The sequence below is a fragment of the Pecten maximus genome, chromosome 3 (genome assembly GCF_902652985.1).
Source record: "Pecten maximus chromosome 3, xPecMax1.1, whole genome shotgun sequence".
NCBI classification, from domain to species: Eukaryota; Metazoa; Mollusca; class Bivalvia; order Pectinida; family Pectinidae; genus Pecten; species Pecten maximus.
Genome location: NC_047017.1, coordinates 23,518,595 through 23,535,685, shown reverse-complemented (window position 1 = coordinate 23,535,685; position 17,091 = coordinate 23,518,595). Strand labels below are relative to the sequence as shown.

The window sequence follows — 17,091 nt, the reverse complement described above, 5'->3', positions numbered from 1 at the left end:
GCATTTCTTCAATATTCATATTGATGATACATACCCCCTGGGCCTTTTGTTTTAAAAGCAAGGCTATAGTTATCCTTGATTGTTATACCCCTCACTTTAGGAAAAAAAAAATTTATCGTGGTTTACATGGTTAACAAGCAACATAAGCTCTACTTTCAAATTTTATTACGACGCCATTCAGGGAACAAATATTATTTTGAATGTTGGAGGAAAACCAACATGCGATCGATGGAGAAACAACAAACCCAGCAGACATAATCCCCTGCCGCCAGTGCGGCCCGAACCCACGTTCTAGGGGAGAGTAGTCTGAAGCTCACACATGACTGCACTGACGATAACGGCTACCGAGGCGCCTGCGATAACCTTGTGTACATGGACCCATGTTTTGCAGATTTACTTCATATTCACACCATAAAGGTCTACACGTCTAGTAGTCATCGGTAAAGTTTAAAGGTCAAAGGTCACACTTGTCTACTTTTGAAGTAAAATAGCTTTCGTACATGATATCTAAAATTATTTCAACATTGGTGAGTTATGAACTGGACAGATTGGTTTTATATTCGGACATTAACATCACAGCATTTAGTTTTACACCTAATTAGATGTTGGTGGTCATGGTTGATCGGTTAAAGGTCAAGATGATACACTTGACCACTCTTGAAATAAAATGCTTGTGTATATGTACATGTATATATATTCTCATCAAGTCCTCACAGCAAGAAATTCTACACCCGATTAGATTTTGGTGGTCATTTAGTCAAGGTTAAAGAATTCGCATATCTCATGAACCCTGGTAACAGATTTATTTCATTGATGATGGAGATAGGAATATATCTATGTAAGAGTCCCACCTCACTTATTGAAGAAATATATATATATATATGTCAGTATTTATTTCAGAAATGGTCTAGTGTGTCCTACATTCTTAGAATTTACATTATATGTTCCTGTATGAAATAAGACATAGGAAACCATGTCAAACAGAAACGTTGCATTTATTTCGTCATTAGCATGTCATAGTCGAGTTTATAATTGTGACGATTTTTGTGCGAAAATCATTACGGATAATTCATCAATATTTACGGGGTAGGACACCTTAAAATACTCGACATCCGGTCACCAAAGATTTAAGAGTTATCGTCCTTGATTGTGTGTTGACATCTGATGTAAACAAGACAGCGATCAAACCGTTACTCCACAGAGTAATGTAAGTAGTATATATATATTCATGTTGGTAGAATGCAATGTGGTCAAGTTCTTCTCTTCGGCAACGAGTTTTAAAATTTGTCGAACCACATTAGAATGCGTGCTACTCGCTGTAGTATTCGTGTGATGACAACGGAAACGTGATAACAACAGACAGAGGCCTTTCACTGTCCAGTCAGACAGTTTGATGGACTTTCTTCCAGCAGCACTACAGTCCAACACTCATAATAAAGTTGTACTCGCATATTTAAGTTAAGGTCTTATTATTTAGACAGAGTGAACGACAGTTTGGCTCACTTTATCCTGGTTGTTGCCAATGCAATACATAATGCACGCATTGTACTGAGTAGGCCTATATATATATAGCTACTGCATTGGCAAACACTCTAGTTTTATGATGATGATATAGGCTAAGCTGTACGTTTTCCTCTGTTGTCACATGAATAAGATAAATAAAAATTGGTTAATAATAACAGTATGATTTTATATTGGGGTAACCAGCAATTCAATATTAGTTTACTGGTAGGGCATATCACACCTATGTAATTATAAATTTTATAAGATAATATTGATTGATAATATATATTTAATGTCTAGCTATCAGTAGCATTGTTGAGAAATAGGTAAAAGTCTCTGATTTCAAACCCGACACAGACAGGATATTAATTAATACCACTTATCATGTATAAGTCTGTGCACAGGGGTGCGTTACAATACTTACATGTACAGATGCATTTCTAAGTGTGAACAGGAACACAGTGCATCGACAATCACTTTCTGCTGGGCCTCACTCTTCCTTTGTCTGTAGATTGTTTTGGTATGTTTTTATGACCTAATCCTGATGTTGTGTTTCTGTGTTGTAGACAAGACATGCCTGATGTCTGTTTGTGAACCCTTTGGACAAGGCAGTCCAGACTCCTGGCTGTCTGAGAGTGAGAGTGTAGACTACAATGTCTTCTACAACAGCATGGATTCCATGGTGTTCCACAATGATGTCCATAGTTCGCAGTTCCTGAAGGAGATGAAGTCGCTGTATGATGATGGCCTGTTAACAGATGTGACCCTGAGTGTAGATGGCCATAAGCTACCTACTCATCGTGTGGTGTTGGCAGCTGCTAGCCCCTACTTCAAAGCCATGTTCACGCTGGACCTGAATGAGAGCAGAAAGGATGAAGTGGAACTGTTTGAAATTGACTTTGAATCTGTTAACCAGGTTGTGTCCTATGCTTACACAGGGTCTCTGGATATTTGTCAACAAAATGTACAAAACTTGCTGGCAGCAGCTTCCATGTTTCAGATTATTCCTGTCCAGAAGGCCTGTGCTAGGTTCCTGGAGACGCAGCTGGACAACAGTAACTGTGTAGGTATATACTGCTTTGCCCAGGCTCATAGCTGCCTCTCACTCCAGGTTAAAGCTAGGGAACATATCGAAAAGAACTTCATGGATGTTCATCAGTGTGAGGAGTTTTTACGGCTTCCTCTGGATAAAGTAACAGAAATTGTTGCCAGTGATGAACTTAATGTTGACAAAGAAGACGTTGTATTTGAAGCTATATTAGCTTGGGTTGGCGCACAGGAGGGACGGGCAGGTTTTCTGGGACAGTTAATGACAAAAGTTCGCTTTGGTCTCATTTCTTTACGTTTCATGCAAGAAAGGGTGATGAAAAGCAATTTAATTCTTAATGATCACCATTGTGTTTCTCTTCTACAAGATCTGAAGGAGTATGAAATCAATCCACATTCCTATCAGGGGGAGAGCACCTTCTCTTTGGCATTGCGCTCTGGCATGATAAAGCCAGATCACTGTATGTTGCTTCTAGGAGGAACCGAGAACCAACGACCTTACATCAACTGCTACAAACCCTTGACAAGAGAGGCTTATTTCATGGCCCCTGTTGCTAGCAGATGTGGAGATTTTTATGTGGAAAGTCTGGCTGGTGTTGTCACAGAGAAAAACGCCCTGTTTGCTGGGGGTGGTAACTATATTTATCACTCGGACAGTTGTGAGCATTTCGACTCCGATGATTCATTAGATGAATTTGAAGAAAGAGTTGTGAGTAAAGATTTTTATCGCTATGACAATGATCACAACAAGTGGGTGGCCTTGTCACCCATGTTATTCCCCAAATCAAACTTTTCTTTGGCTTCCTTGGGTGGAAAGATATACTGTTTTGGGGGTCTGACAGAGAATCAACATCCGACTGAAATCATCGAAGTGTACGACATCAACAAGAATCGGTGGAGCTATCAGGGCATGCTCCCTACCTCATTGGTAGACCTTGCATGTGTTGTCCATGAGGAGCACATATTCCTCCTAGGTGGGCGCACAGGTGTTGGAGCCCATAACCTTGTTGTCATGTACCATCCTGTCGAAGGCCAGTGGATCACCAGGTCTGGAATGCTTACTCCAAGGTTTAATTTTGGTGCATGTGTTGTGGATGAGGAAATCTACGTTGCCGGTGGTCAGATTTATTCCCAAAATTCTCACACTATCAACAGACAAGCTCTCAAGTCTGTAGAGATATTCAGCATAGCGAACAACCAGTGGCGTCCAGGCCCTGAACTTCCAGAGGCTATGTATAATGTGGGACTCGCTGTTGTAAATATGGCATTGTATGCCTGTGGCATGAGCGAGAGTTCACGGCTTACACATCCAACATATCGCAACATTGTGTGTCGGCTCGACTTTAGTCGTGGTCAGTGGGACATTATAGAACAATCCCTTTGTGACACCAGAAACTACAGCTGTATTGCAGCCAAGCTCCATACCAGAAAGCTATTACAACTGTTCCGTCCCGAGGTAGACACATAGTCACATTACCACAGTTAATGTGCCACACCTTGGCAGCTTTCTGGTATCTGGTTGAAACAATGCAGTCAGCACAGAAAACCATAACATAGAGATAATACACCTTTACCAGAATTGGGATGATAATGCCACAGGTAGAGCTACATGTAAACGCCGTTATTTTATTTCAAAGAGATATAAACATTAAACATGTATATGTGCTTGTAAGGCTTACTGTATATATATATATAGGGTCTAGTAAGTAATAAGGACAGTATAATCCAATATAGGTACTGGATCCTAACAAAGAGATGTTTGTTGGATGCGATTATACCCACTATATTTATGTAACTGTTCCATGTTCTATGTCTATATGTGATCGTTTGTAATTTACTTGTCTTGATAAAAGAGCAGATTGCCTCGGGAAATTCAACAATTTACTTGTCTGTACTGTCGTTATTACTACTTGACATATATATATGAAAATAATCCAGATAGTATACCACTTTAGAAAATGCATATATAATATGCAATTTGACCTCATATTTTGTGTAAAAGCTAGCTGATTAATTTCAGGCAGACATGTCTGACTGGACCCCTGAAATCTAAATGTGCCAAATGATTTAGAAGTCAGCCTCTATATTAAACATTTCTCTTTTTTTTTCTTTTCTTTTTTTTTCATCCAGTTGAAACAGATGAAAAAGATAAGAAATCAACCCATGCATATCATTATAAAACCTCAATCATGATCACCTGTCGTATTATCAAACCATGCATGCCCTGACCTACATGTAACATTCTAAATCATTTGACATTCAAAATTGACATACGGAAACTTTAACTGAAAAAAATGTCCCAATAGTTTCAGAAAGCCAATACATATAATGTAATTGTTTTCCTTGTTTTTGAGTAAGTTTTATATCTGTATGTGTTCATCGCTATATATTTGAGGTATATGTGTACCCCTGTGCTACAAGGCCCTAAATAGTGTTATTCCTACATTACCCTTCACACGCTTCTATAGGGGCCAACAAGAGTGATTAAAATAAGTTGATAAAACTTGTTTTGAAATTGTTGTAAAATAAATAAAGTTTAATTTTGATATTTCTGCAGAGATGGCAAACAAAACAGCATCCAATGCATGTTTTTCTATGATGTATATATTTGTACTTGTGTGTGATCTAACCTCCTTATGATTGATCAGTGCTTGACCTCCAAGATTTGGTCAAAGGAAAGAACCCTAGGTTACACCAGTCTTCTGGTAGAATCCACACACTACAGCAACATAGGATGCACTGTATTGTTGGGAATAACAGTTCTATTTAGAAACTCTATTTGACATAAATTATATTTACATAATTGTCCTGTAATCCATTGAATGCACCTATGTAATATTTTAGTATATGTCACTATTGTAATATACCATGGAGTGTGTGTTTTATTGGTTGTGCCAGTCAGAAATTGATTGTGATGTCATGAACAATTACGTCATAATTGGAAATGGCACAGCAAAATGGCTGCCTTTGATTAAAATCTGTCAAAATATAAGTTTTCTCACATGAAAAAAAGTATCTTAAATTTGTCTTAATTGGTAACTGGTATCGAACAACTGTAACATGATAAGTACTTTAAACGTTGTTATTTTTGTGGGGGGTTAATTTTCGCAATTTCGATATGTAATGTTTCGATACGTGATCGATCCACCTTCATTTGTAGTTCAAGATTACGCAAAATGATATCCAAATAATACACAAGAGGGAAATTTTCGTGATCAAAGGGAAATAGCGCAGATTTCCCCAGTCGCGTAAACGATGTTTATAGTACCTTAAATATGTCTTAATTTCCTATGGATTTTATAAAACTTGTCTCAAAATTGTATTTTATTGCTTACCAAGGCTTGCAAAATTAAACATTCTAAGATTTGTTTCATGAAATCCCGTATGAAATTAAGACATATTTAAGGTACTGTAAACGTGGAAATTTACGATGCGAGGTTAATATTGAGAATTTTGTTATAAATGTACAATCCTATATAGATTCATAATGTCAATATTTGTTACACAAGAGTAAAAAGATGAACTAAGGTCTGCCATTATTTTTACTAAATTGTTGTAAATATATAGATCAGTATATTATAGTTTTTTACCTCATATTCTGACATATTTTAACCCTTAATACATAAACTGTTGTCACAATTTTGTATAGTGTATTTCAATACAATCAGCATTTGCTTTATTTTTGATACCAGTGGTTTATAAATAACAATAAGAGAAACTCCTCATACAAGCTGGTAACATGTCTGGATTGTATGAATTTCTGCAATGATATTGAACAGGAGAGTTCTCTCCTCTCCCCAAAAGCTGACTGTATAACAATGAATGACATAAGCTGAGGATGGGCAGATAGTAAAGCTTAAGTTTCATATAATAACAAACATTTATCAATTTCAAAAACAATATTGCATTTATATTTACAATTATGGCAGATATGAAAATCATATGATATGCATAAATTTTGTATAGAACTTGAGTGTGTTGAATATGAAACTGATCTATTGTTAATGAAATTCGTTTTCAATTATGGTTGTGAATGTATATTTTATACCGGATTACAAAAGTTGATATTGTTTCTTTAAGCCACCTCCAATACATACTGACCAGCTATTCTGTTTCATGTCTTGTATGTTGCAATTTGAATGAAATTTTTATAACCCTTTGTATCGTAACAACATCACAGAATCATATCAACTTTTATATGTTGTGGTTTTAATTATGTATGATGGATCCATGACTTATACATTATACAAATTAATGACAGGTTAAGAATTCTCTTTTTTAAAAAGAAAAATTGTTTATGTGATATTATATTTTGTGTCTCCATGTTCTTGTCTCAGAATATCTCATACTTGTATGTAATACATTCCACAAAAACGTCTCATTTGTGATAAAATAAAACAATTTGATGAAATATCTTTGTTTGTTATGAATATGCTGTCAGAACATTATGTTGATTCATATTTACATGTCATTCACACTGCATATAAACCAATGAAACTTATATGCAGAACTGTGCGAGTATAAATTTGATTTTGTTATTTACATATTACATGAAGTTAATGATCTCCGTGGTCAATATGTATGTAATCAACTGTATGTTAATATCAATACCGCTTATGTAATTTTGTTCTAATATTGGTGACTGTATTGTATCATCAGTGCTGGAAGAGAAACATTAAAATATAGGACTTCTCATTTAGGTCAAAATACAACATGTCTGCATTCTAAGGTCAAATCAAGGTCACTTCTAATTTAAGTTCCATCAAAGTCCAAAACAAAGCTGGAAGTTTAAGAGAAAAGTTTATGACGGATGCCCCACCATGTCATAAGCTCACATGTCATTCAGACAACCGAGCTAAACAAAAACAATTAACAAAATAAAAATTGATGTGAGTCCCAAATTTAATACACACATATAATTATACATGTAAATGTATATACATATTCTAGAATCTGCAAATAATAATACATTTGTATATACAAATTAAAGGACAATGTCTCGATGATCAGCTTGTTACCTGGTCACATGATTGCTAGTTACCTATCACATGATCAATAGTTACCTGGTCACATGATCAATAGTTACCTGATCACATGATCAATAGTTTCCTGATCACATGATCAATAGTTTCCTGGTCACATAATCAATAGTTACCAGATGTCATGATCAATAGTTACCTCGTCACACGATCAATAGTTACCTGGTCACATGATCAATAGTTACCCTATCACATGATCAATAGTTACTTTATCACATGATCAATATTTTCCTGGTCACATGATCAATAGTTACCTGGTCACACAATCAACAGTTACCTGGTCACACAATCAATAGTTACCTGGTCACATGATCAATAGTTACCTGGTCACATGATCAATAGTTACCTGGTCACATGATCAATAGTTACCAGGTCACATGATCAATAGTTACCTGGTCACACAATCAATAGTTACCTGGTCACATGATCAATAGTTACCTGATCACACGATCAATAGTTACCTGGTCACACGATCAACAGTTACCTGGTCACATGATCATTAGTTACCTGGTCACATGATCAACAGTTACTGAGCAATAGTTAAATTATCACATGATCAATAGTTACCGGCTCACACGGTCAATATTTACCTGGTCACATGATCAATAATTACCTGGTCACATGATCAATAGTTACCTGGTCACACGATCAATAGTTACCTGGTCACACGATAAACAGTTACCTGGTCACATGATCAATAGTTACCTGGTCACATGATCATTAGTTACCAGGTCACATGATCAATAGTTACCTGGTCACATGATCAATAGTTACCTGGTCACATGATCAATAGTTACCAGGTCACATGATCAATAGTTACCTGGTCACATGATCAATAGTTACCTGGTCACATGATCAGAAGTTTTCTATATATATGCACACTTAGTTTTATTATAAAACAATTAAAACATTTTCTACGATAAAATAACTTTTTGTGACAATAATTTGCATTGACAATATGTATAAACATGATGCTATTTATATATTATTTGCATATCATTGTTAAGTATATATTCCCTTAAATTCTTATTTAACATTATATACAAAGTTTGTTTTCCCTTTAGAAAGTCATTACATAACCGACACTCCAAAGATATGTAAACAAATATTGTACCAGCAACATTAGTCCACAGCACAATGTAGAGATCTCTATGTACCTTTACATGTAAATTTTATTATCAATCAAAGGTCTAATTTACAATGTACCAAGCATAAATTATATCTGATTTAATGAAGTCTTGATATGAATCCTTTGAACAAGTTACTTCATCCATAAGATAATCATACTATAACAATCTTGTTGTAGACAGACTCTATGATCATGTGAGTTGTAACATTTTTGTGACTGCCCCAGTCTACAACAAAATTGACTGACTAAAGTATGTGTGAGAAGCTCCAGCAGCTTCTTGATATCACAGATATGGCTGACACTCCCTTTCTCCCATACATCCAAGGTCGTTCTGCTATATGAACTAGACAACTTGTTGAACTAAGAAATACATTTTAACCTGAAAATGTAGTTAACCTTTCAGGAAGGTTTGGTCAGGGTTTTCCAGACACAAATTTGCTTTCATTGGGCAATACTCAGATTTATCCCTCAAGATTTTGTTCACGGATGGTTCTATCTACATTATAGATGGTAATATTAGGGAGGAATTTAATTTCACTCACCGTCATTTTAATTTCACTCACCGTCATTAATTCTAGTGGGAAAATAAATACCTAGGGAGTATTTATATACACAAATATTTACACTTGCGTTACATTGTCACTAGATGAAGCTTATCAAGCCTAATGTTATTAATTTTCCATAATTATGCAGTGATTAGGCTTGCACATTGATATTGGGCAGCCTTGTTACGCACCTGTTTTAGTATGCACTGTGGTAGATTATGATTTCATGCAACATGATCAAAAATATATATATTAATGATAAATTGCCAATTCAAAAAAATAAAAAGCAATGTCTTAATATTTAAATAAATATTGTAAAACATGTTGATTGCTGGGACAACTGAAATACTAGTCCCGTGAAATTTAACACTATACAGTATGCAATCAAAATTATCCTGTTTCATCACATACACAACAATTTCAAACACAAAATGTAACACATTCTTCCAAGTACAATATATCCAGATAATATTAACCTATTATTATCATGTCGACACGGATTTATTCATGAGATTATGACTGCCATGTGTTACTATTTGTATCCCACCGTCCTATACGGTGATCTGGGAGTCGTCTTGATGTTGTATTTTAGGCCTAGAATCATGTGTAGAGTCGTTCGATGTATGAATCCAGGAAGATGCTGGTGGAGTAACAGAGTTCCAAATTCATACAAAATGATTCACATGTTGATGATGATGAGGTTCAGGCACCGGTGTAGAGAGACAGGAAATAGATGTAGAGGAGGAAAACTGGGTAGAGAAGGAGAGGCCGCTTGTGTTGGAGTTCCTGGACACACAGTAATGTACCAGCACTATATGCCGCCCATACTACACCACACAGCTGTAAATATAATGATAGTTATGTATTAACACCTAAAGCATGCCACTGAGTTGTGGCAACCACATCAAGTCTAATACATCATGTGCTGTTGTAGCTGTGTTCTTGGGCGAAACACTTTACCCCAATTGCCCCTATAAATCATGTGATGGGCCTTCTGTATGTTGCTCAGTGAGGTAGCCACCAGCTTCTATAAGGAGACCCTTATCAAACTAATCTTGACTGTTGACGAGGCAATTATCCCAGAAAACAATCCATCAATCTACCAATATAAAAGAGATGTCTCCCTATTTCATGGCAGGGGTATAAAAAGAAAATTTCATAATTTTGATATTATTTAACAATTAAACGCCTGGTAGATTATATTTATTGGCAAGATCAATGCAATCTGGGTGACAGATAAATATTCATGACGCCCTAACGGGTGGGCATCATTCTATTTATCTGTCACCCAGATTGCATTGATCTTGCCAATAAATACAATCGACCAAGCATTTAATTGTTATATTTACATTAAGATACGTTAAACTTCACTTTCTCTTTGCTAAATCTGGGGTTTAAGTTCAGCTATTCCCCTGTTTGTTCAATTGATAGAACGGCGCATGTGAAATCGATATCATTGTAGTGCTTGGTTGGCATTCAAATTGATGTGTAATACAAAGCCTCAGCGGGACTATGAACAACAAAGCACCCAAATGAGGTCATATTTACGCGATTGTTCGAAATCCTTGCTAGGTTAGATTCACCCATTCACGCATTGCCAAACGTTTTTTGATGCTGACGGAAATGACGTCGTGTGATCTGGGCTGCATTTATACAGTGATCAATACCATCTGGTTTAACACAGGAGTAATGGGAGACTGTCACACAGAATGTAAATATTTAAGAGTGAAGATTCAGCAGCTCACTTCCTTGCCATGATAAACATTATATATTTGGTAGGTGATTGTTGGAGCAGGTTTGACTGTACTTACCTTGATTAGCAGGCCTAGGTAGTGTAGAGATCTAAACAGGGGAAGAATTGAGGCTGTGATAACCAACGGTAGGACAGAGTAACCAATCACACCGAGACACTGTGAGTAGCTCACCTGTAATACAGTAACATTACATCTAACATGGAAGCTAGCATGATGTCCCACTAATACACAAACAAAATTATTTCAGACAACAGTGACCAGACTCCAGTGGATGCTAGCAGAATCATTTGATGAAGTTTGGCAAGTCACAACTTTTAGGTATTCATTGATGAATAATCACAAAATGCTGTATAATTTAATAAATACCACTTTCATATTTCCTTACGATATATAAATCTATAAAATTTTAAACTGGCCTAGATATGTTTTTCAGTGTGAAGTTTGCTACTATGATGATATATACAACTTCATAAATCTTTGTTAAATTTCAAAAATTGTCAATACAGTACTACATGTATCAGTTTTGGCCCACAAATACTTACTTCACCCCCAAGCATCCTGGCTAATAAAAATATAATAAGGGAGCCACATATCCAGATGGTGATGATCCAGGATACTACCTGTAACAACAGGGGAAATACCAATGTATAACATATATATTATATCACCTGTAACAATGGAGAAAATACCAGTGTATAACATATCTATATCACCTGTAACAATGAAGAATAGTGTATAACATATATATATATCACCTGTAACAACTGGGGAAATACCAATGTATAACATATATATTATATCACCTGTAACAATGGAGAAAATACCAGTGTATAACATATCTATATCACCTGTAACAATGAAGAATAGTGTATAACATATATATTATATCACCTGTAACAACAGAGAACAATTACAGTGTATAACATATATATATCACCTGTAACAACAGGGGAAATACCAATGTGTAACAGAAGAAGCAGAAAATGTAGCAGCCAGAACGGGGCTTCGAACCCGGGACCCTCCGAACTCTAGACGGGCACTCTACCACTGAGCTACCTGGTTGCCGATGATTGACCACATCCAATTCCACTACAAAGGTATAACATATACTGCCTGTAACAAATATCAATTTCTACCACAATACCCTGTATTATTCCACTCTCAAGCGATTGTATAAATGGCCAGACTGTTGGATAAGTATATGTAATACCCCACTAGTGGAATATGACCTTCCGGTCTTTTTATTGGTCAAGAATTCGAACTTTGACACAAACTGCAATTGTAATTGACATCATCAATAATCGAATGACATCCCATCACTTGGTCCTGGCCGTCATCTGTACATCTTTTTGGTATATGCGAAATAAGACTTGGCAACGTTTCCCTTTGATTCAAGCCGATATTATTGTGGTGGAAACAGGTCACACGACTCATGATTTTTGGATATGGAATTTATTTCACACTCGTAAGTTTTTTTTCAAAAGTTACAAAAGACCAATGTATAACATATACCACCTGTAACAACAGGGGAAATACCATTGTATAACATATACCACCTGTAACAACAGAGGAAATACCAATGTATAACATATACCACTTGTAACAACAGGAGAAATACCAATAAATATACCACCTGTAACAAGAGAGGGGCAATACCAATGTATAACATACCTTATATCTCATCTAACGTACAAGTATATACCACAAACCACCCATAAATATAAGATAAGTATACAAGTGACATATTTTTTCAGTAGATTTAAATTAGGTCCCAAGATGGCTTCCACCATCCTCTCATTCATTTAATATGGCATATATAGATTGACAATGAAGCATAAATCATATTTGTTGATTGTCTTGTACATGTATATTAATATAACCGTTTTTAAATATTTAAAATATTTCTATATAAATCTGATGATCTGTGTAACAATAAAAGCTCTCACCCTGAATTGTCCATACAACGATACTAGAGAGTACAGGAGGATGACAACCAGTGGTCCCCAGAAGTCAGGGCTTTCCCTCACTACATGTCTGTTGAAGCCAAGCTGAGGCAGAGGAAACAGCACACACCTCAATTTGTAATAAATATCCTTCAGGTCTATATCAAGTGCCTCTCTACAAAAAGAAATCAATACTTGGCATTTTTAAACATATACAGAGCACAACCGTAATTGATATATCAGTCACATTTCAACTTTGTTTTAATTTTGTTTTAAATCCATACAACATTATATGAAGGACATAGTTAACATAACATAACATGTCACTGCACACATGCATAGCTCAACTAGTTTTACTCGTGTCATTGCATCTAAATTTCATCAAAAATCTTTTTGACATCAGTATCCCAAATTAAAATCAAAGAGCTGTATGTCAACAGAGTTTCATTGTAACATTCTGATATTTCACTGACTCTTTTTATATTGGTACTTAATCAACACTAGATCGATATTAAAAAAAAAAAAGAAGATAAAACTTCAGAATAATTGAGACTGCCTTGAGCCTTATGACTTACAGGAGTGGTTGTTTATCCTCCTCATCCAGATCCTCCTCTTCCAGCAGCCAGGAGAAACCTTTTCTATCAAGAAATTGTGATGCAGCTCCTCGAGGTCGCACTCCATATGCAGAGTCTGATGGTGCTAATTCTGCAGCCATATCCATTGTACCCTCAACTCTGTTTCCCGCTACAGTCAGTCAGTAATAAAACAGATATTTCAGAATACTTGCAGTAAAAGAAAAAATATAAATATATATCTAATATGTGTATGCTTTTTTTTTAACCTTTGATGTGCAAAAAGGCCATTTTATCTACTGGTAATTATATCCTTTTTATGTTAAATATAAGTTCATCCATTAATTTTTCTTGAAGTTTAATTTGTTAATGACAATATATAGTTGTCTGACCTTCTTATTAGGTTTATGTCATGCATGGCCTTTCACACAAAACTTTAACAACCTCCTAACTTGTATTTAAATGTCATTGGAATAAAGGTGCCAAGCTTGAAGGTGGCACATAAGACAGCAAGCTTAATTAAGAGTGGTGGTTTTACAGTACATTTTTAGCAATACTATAATGATGTTCTATTGGTCGGTGTTCTCTTGCAGCTGATATGTCTGGTTGTTCACCAGTATATTTGACTTAGATCTACATCACTTGCATTGCTGTTAATGCAGAAGGCATGTATCATTACAGAACAGTCTTATACTCATAATCCTTTTTCAAGGCTCTCCGTATACATCTGTATTTGCAAGGCGCCTTCGATCTCACCTTTTCCCCTTTAAGGCTGTTCTGGGTACCCATATTAGTATCACACTACAATGACTAAATGAGGTTCTCCTGACCCCTGCACCAGACAGAAAATTGCATTGTACTACATGTGTGTTTTGAAGAGAAACATTTACCTACATGTACTGTCAGTGTCACCAGAGACATATATATCTATATATGTCTCTGGTATCACGCTTGAAAAAATCTGTTAAAATATAGTCAGAAGAAACTGATTACTATCACATATATAAGATATCATTAACTCATGTTACCAAACAAAAAGAAATGTAGATATCTGATTTTTTTTTCATTGTAAATATATTCAGCAGTTCTACTGGACATTACAGTCAACTGACAGCAGTAAGAGGTCGTGATAGTCATGGTTTACCGATATTTGGTGATTGTTGTACGAATTGAAACTCGTCATTTGATGGAGTATACACAGCAGGCTCATTTGACTTATAATCACTTGAACCAAGTGGCTGTGACTGGAAATTATCCATAGTTAAAGAATAATCATTTGATGATGTGGATCTTGATGTGTCCATGGACGCCATTTTGGCTAGCACTGAATTATTAGAGATACTTTCGTACAAACCAGGATGAAAAAACCCCAGACTTTAACCGGTGAACTAATGTCTAATTTTGGAAAAATCAATCTTCCAAATAATTATCAATATATTGAAAATTTTGATCAAATAAATTAGTATTTGTATGCAAAATTAATCCGAAAACAAAATGACGACAGAGACGCCTTCATTTATGAGGTTTGACCGTACCAAACAGATTGATTTGTATACAGCCTACTGGCAGAGACCTATATATAGATCTCTGCTACTGGTTAGTATTAATAATAAGAAATATCTTTTAAAAAGATAAACGGCATAGTTTAAATGCTGGTGTTTATAATATAAAACTGCTGGTGGAATAAATGAACGAACTATTGTGTTACAGCACAGATAACAGAATGATATCAGTTTGAATCATTTTGGTGATAATACCATGCGCGTAGCCAAGTTATTTTGTATGTGTATGCAGAGAAATGAAATGAGGGGTGAATGAGTACCGTATTATGATATGCAGTTAAGTGTTTGGGCAATTTTAAAAGTCCGTCATTTAACGATGTCCGAATAGTTACGTTGTCATGTTTTCTTGAAACGACGAGCCTTGTACAGCATTAATAATGATGATTTGTGTTGCCTTTACCTTATTTTGCACGTTTGGAACACGTTTACATGCATGTCCGAATACGTGTTCAATAACCATACGTACATAACAGAGACATATATATGTCTCTGGTACATATAACCATAGTTCATTGGGCAAAGCAATACCTTTCCTGTGGGAAGGGCTGTAAAAGAAAGAAATCAAGACCAAATACCTGAGATCAACCTTGTATTTAAGTCGCGTTACCGTAACACGACGTTTTGGAATGATCATTGCGACAATGGGTGATGTTTTCATTACGGTATGTGTAGGTAAAATACATTTATATATAAAAATACAGTTGTAGTTATAAAAGTTCCAGTAAAGTCGAATTGAATTTGATATAAATGAATCTTTCAACTGTACCGGTGGTCATAACATAGCACGACATGTGTTCTAGAGTTAATTAAAAGTTGGAATGATAATCAGATAGGGGTTGATTGACGAGGATTAATGTCCTTGTTCCGGTTATAGCCGAGCCTAGGACACTCTCTCAGATAGGGGTCAGAGTTCAGAAGCTTAACTACCAGTGAACCGTATTCAAGTGACAACCCAGGCAATCCAGGAAAACCACACTTGGTTTCGTTTGGAGACGTTAATCCCACTATTTAGCAGCCTGGATATATAAGGCAAAACATTCGTGACAGCGTTGGTGTGCAAACCTAATTATTTAAAAATATATTAATTTACTAATTTCATTGAAGATCAGACAAAGGGTACATAGATAATATCAAAATCTGTACATTTGAAAATTAGATTTCTGTGTCTATCTGCGTTCAGAAAGCTGTGTTTCATTATATTCAATACATTCCTAATCATACGTATAGTAACGTTCACCTAACGTTTGAAAGCAAACGATTTCCTTAAAAGTATTGATTCATTTCTGCATTTTACCAACTGTCATGTAGTGAGGAAAATTCCAATAGTGAATTTTGTACTCTATGCGCATGATTATATAACTCTGGACTTGTTGTTTTGGTTAATGTTTTATAATTCATTTTAAGATTAACAGTAACAGATACTGTATGTAAATCAGACTTCACCCTGGTGGACTAGATCAGACCCCAGAAAAAAAATTAAATGTTACTATGCCCAACTTTTAAATCATATTTAAATGAGCAATTTAGATATTCACTATTCGCTCATTGACTACATGTACGTTTAACAATAGATGATTATAGGCGCTTATTTTACTTTTCTTAATTGAGAAGGTATCAGATTATTTTTTCTACAAGCTTCATGAAATTTGTGCCGAAATACACACACACACATATTTGAAAAAAAATCTCGTTGTGTATAATTGTTATAATGGAATGAGTTAAATCATAATTTTATTTTGTATTGTGTTTCGGCATATTATTGTGATAACATATCTTATATAATAAGATAATACATTTTAAGGGATATGAGATCTAACAATGCTATATAGTTTGCATTCAGCACGTATCTGAATATAGCTGTTAGATTGTCTGACATGTGTGTAAAAGAGCTTTCAGATACCCCTTTTCCTCATGGAATTAATTGAAATCTACTTTTACCTGAAATGGCTTTACGTGTACGTCTAACTGCAAAAAAAAGCAAATACGTGTACTTGAGA

At 35.4% G+C, this 17,091-nt stretch overlaps 2 protein-coding genes across 3 annotated transcripts; one reads left to right on the top strand and one right to left on the bottom strand.

The window, feature by feature from the left end:
* Positions 1-1,133: 1,133 nt before the first annotated feature.
* On the top strand, positions 1,134-6,961 carry LOC117323626 (kelch-like protein 20). The gene is made up of 2 exons (XM_033878947.1): positions 1,134-1,207; positions 2,070-6,961. The coding sequence occupies exon 2, from the start codon at positions 2,084-2,086 to the stop codon at positions 4,016-4,018; it is 1,935 nt and encodes a 644-aa protein (XP_033734838.1). The 5' UTR covers positions 1,134-1,207; positions 2,070-2,083; the 3' UTR covers positions 4,019-6,961.
* A 957-nt stretch (positions 6,962-7,918) lies between these two features.
* LOC117323625 (protein YIPF4-like) lies at positions 7,919-14,847 on the bottom strand. 2 transcript variants are annotated; one of them, XM_033878945.1, is made up of 7 exons: positions 14,677-14,847; positions 13,536-13,704; positions 12,964-13,135; positions 11,560-11,637; positions 11,075-11,188; positions 8,203-10,103; positions 7,919-8,096 (listed from the first exon to the last, which is right to left on the bottom strand). In XM_033878945.1, exons 1-6 carry the CDS (start codon positions 14,843-14,845, stop codon positions 9,966-9,968), a joined length of 840 nt encoding a protein of 279 aa, XP_033734836.1. In that variant the 5' UTR covers positions 14,846-14,847; the 3' UTR covers positions 7,919-8,096; positions 8,203-9,965. The 2 variants fall into 2 exon arrangements, with proteins under 2 accessions (XP_033734836.1, XP_033734837.1); XM_033878946.1 differs by having other exon boundaries at positions 8,272-10,103.
* Between the last annotated feature and the right edge of the window lie 2,244 nt (positions 14,848-17,091).

Excerpts from the sequence above, each read along its gene's own strand:
- LOC117323626 (XM_033878947.1), top strand. The coding sequence starts at position 2,084 with ATGTCTGTTTGTGAACCCTTTGGACAAGGCAGTCCAGACTCCTGGCTG.
- LOC117323625 (XM_033878945.1), bottom strand. The coding sequence starts at position 14,845 with ATGGCGTCCATGGACACATCAAGATCCACATCATCAAATGATTATTCT. Across the intron at positions 13,705-14,676 it reads ACAACAATCACCAAATATCG|CGGGAAACAGAGTTGAGGGT; the intron begins GTAAACCATGAC and ends GACTGACTGTAG. Across the intron at positions 10,104-11,074 it reads ACCTAGGCCTGCTAATCAAG|CTGTGTGGTGTAGTATGGGC; the intron begins GTAAGTACAGTC and ends TTATATTTACAG.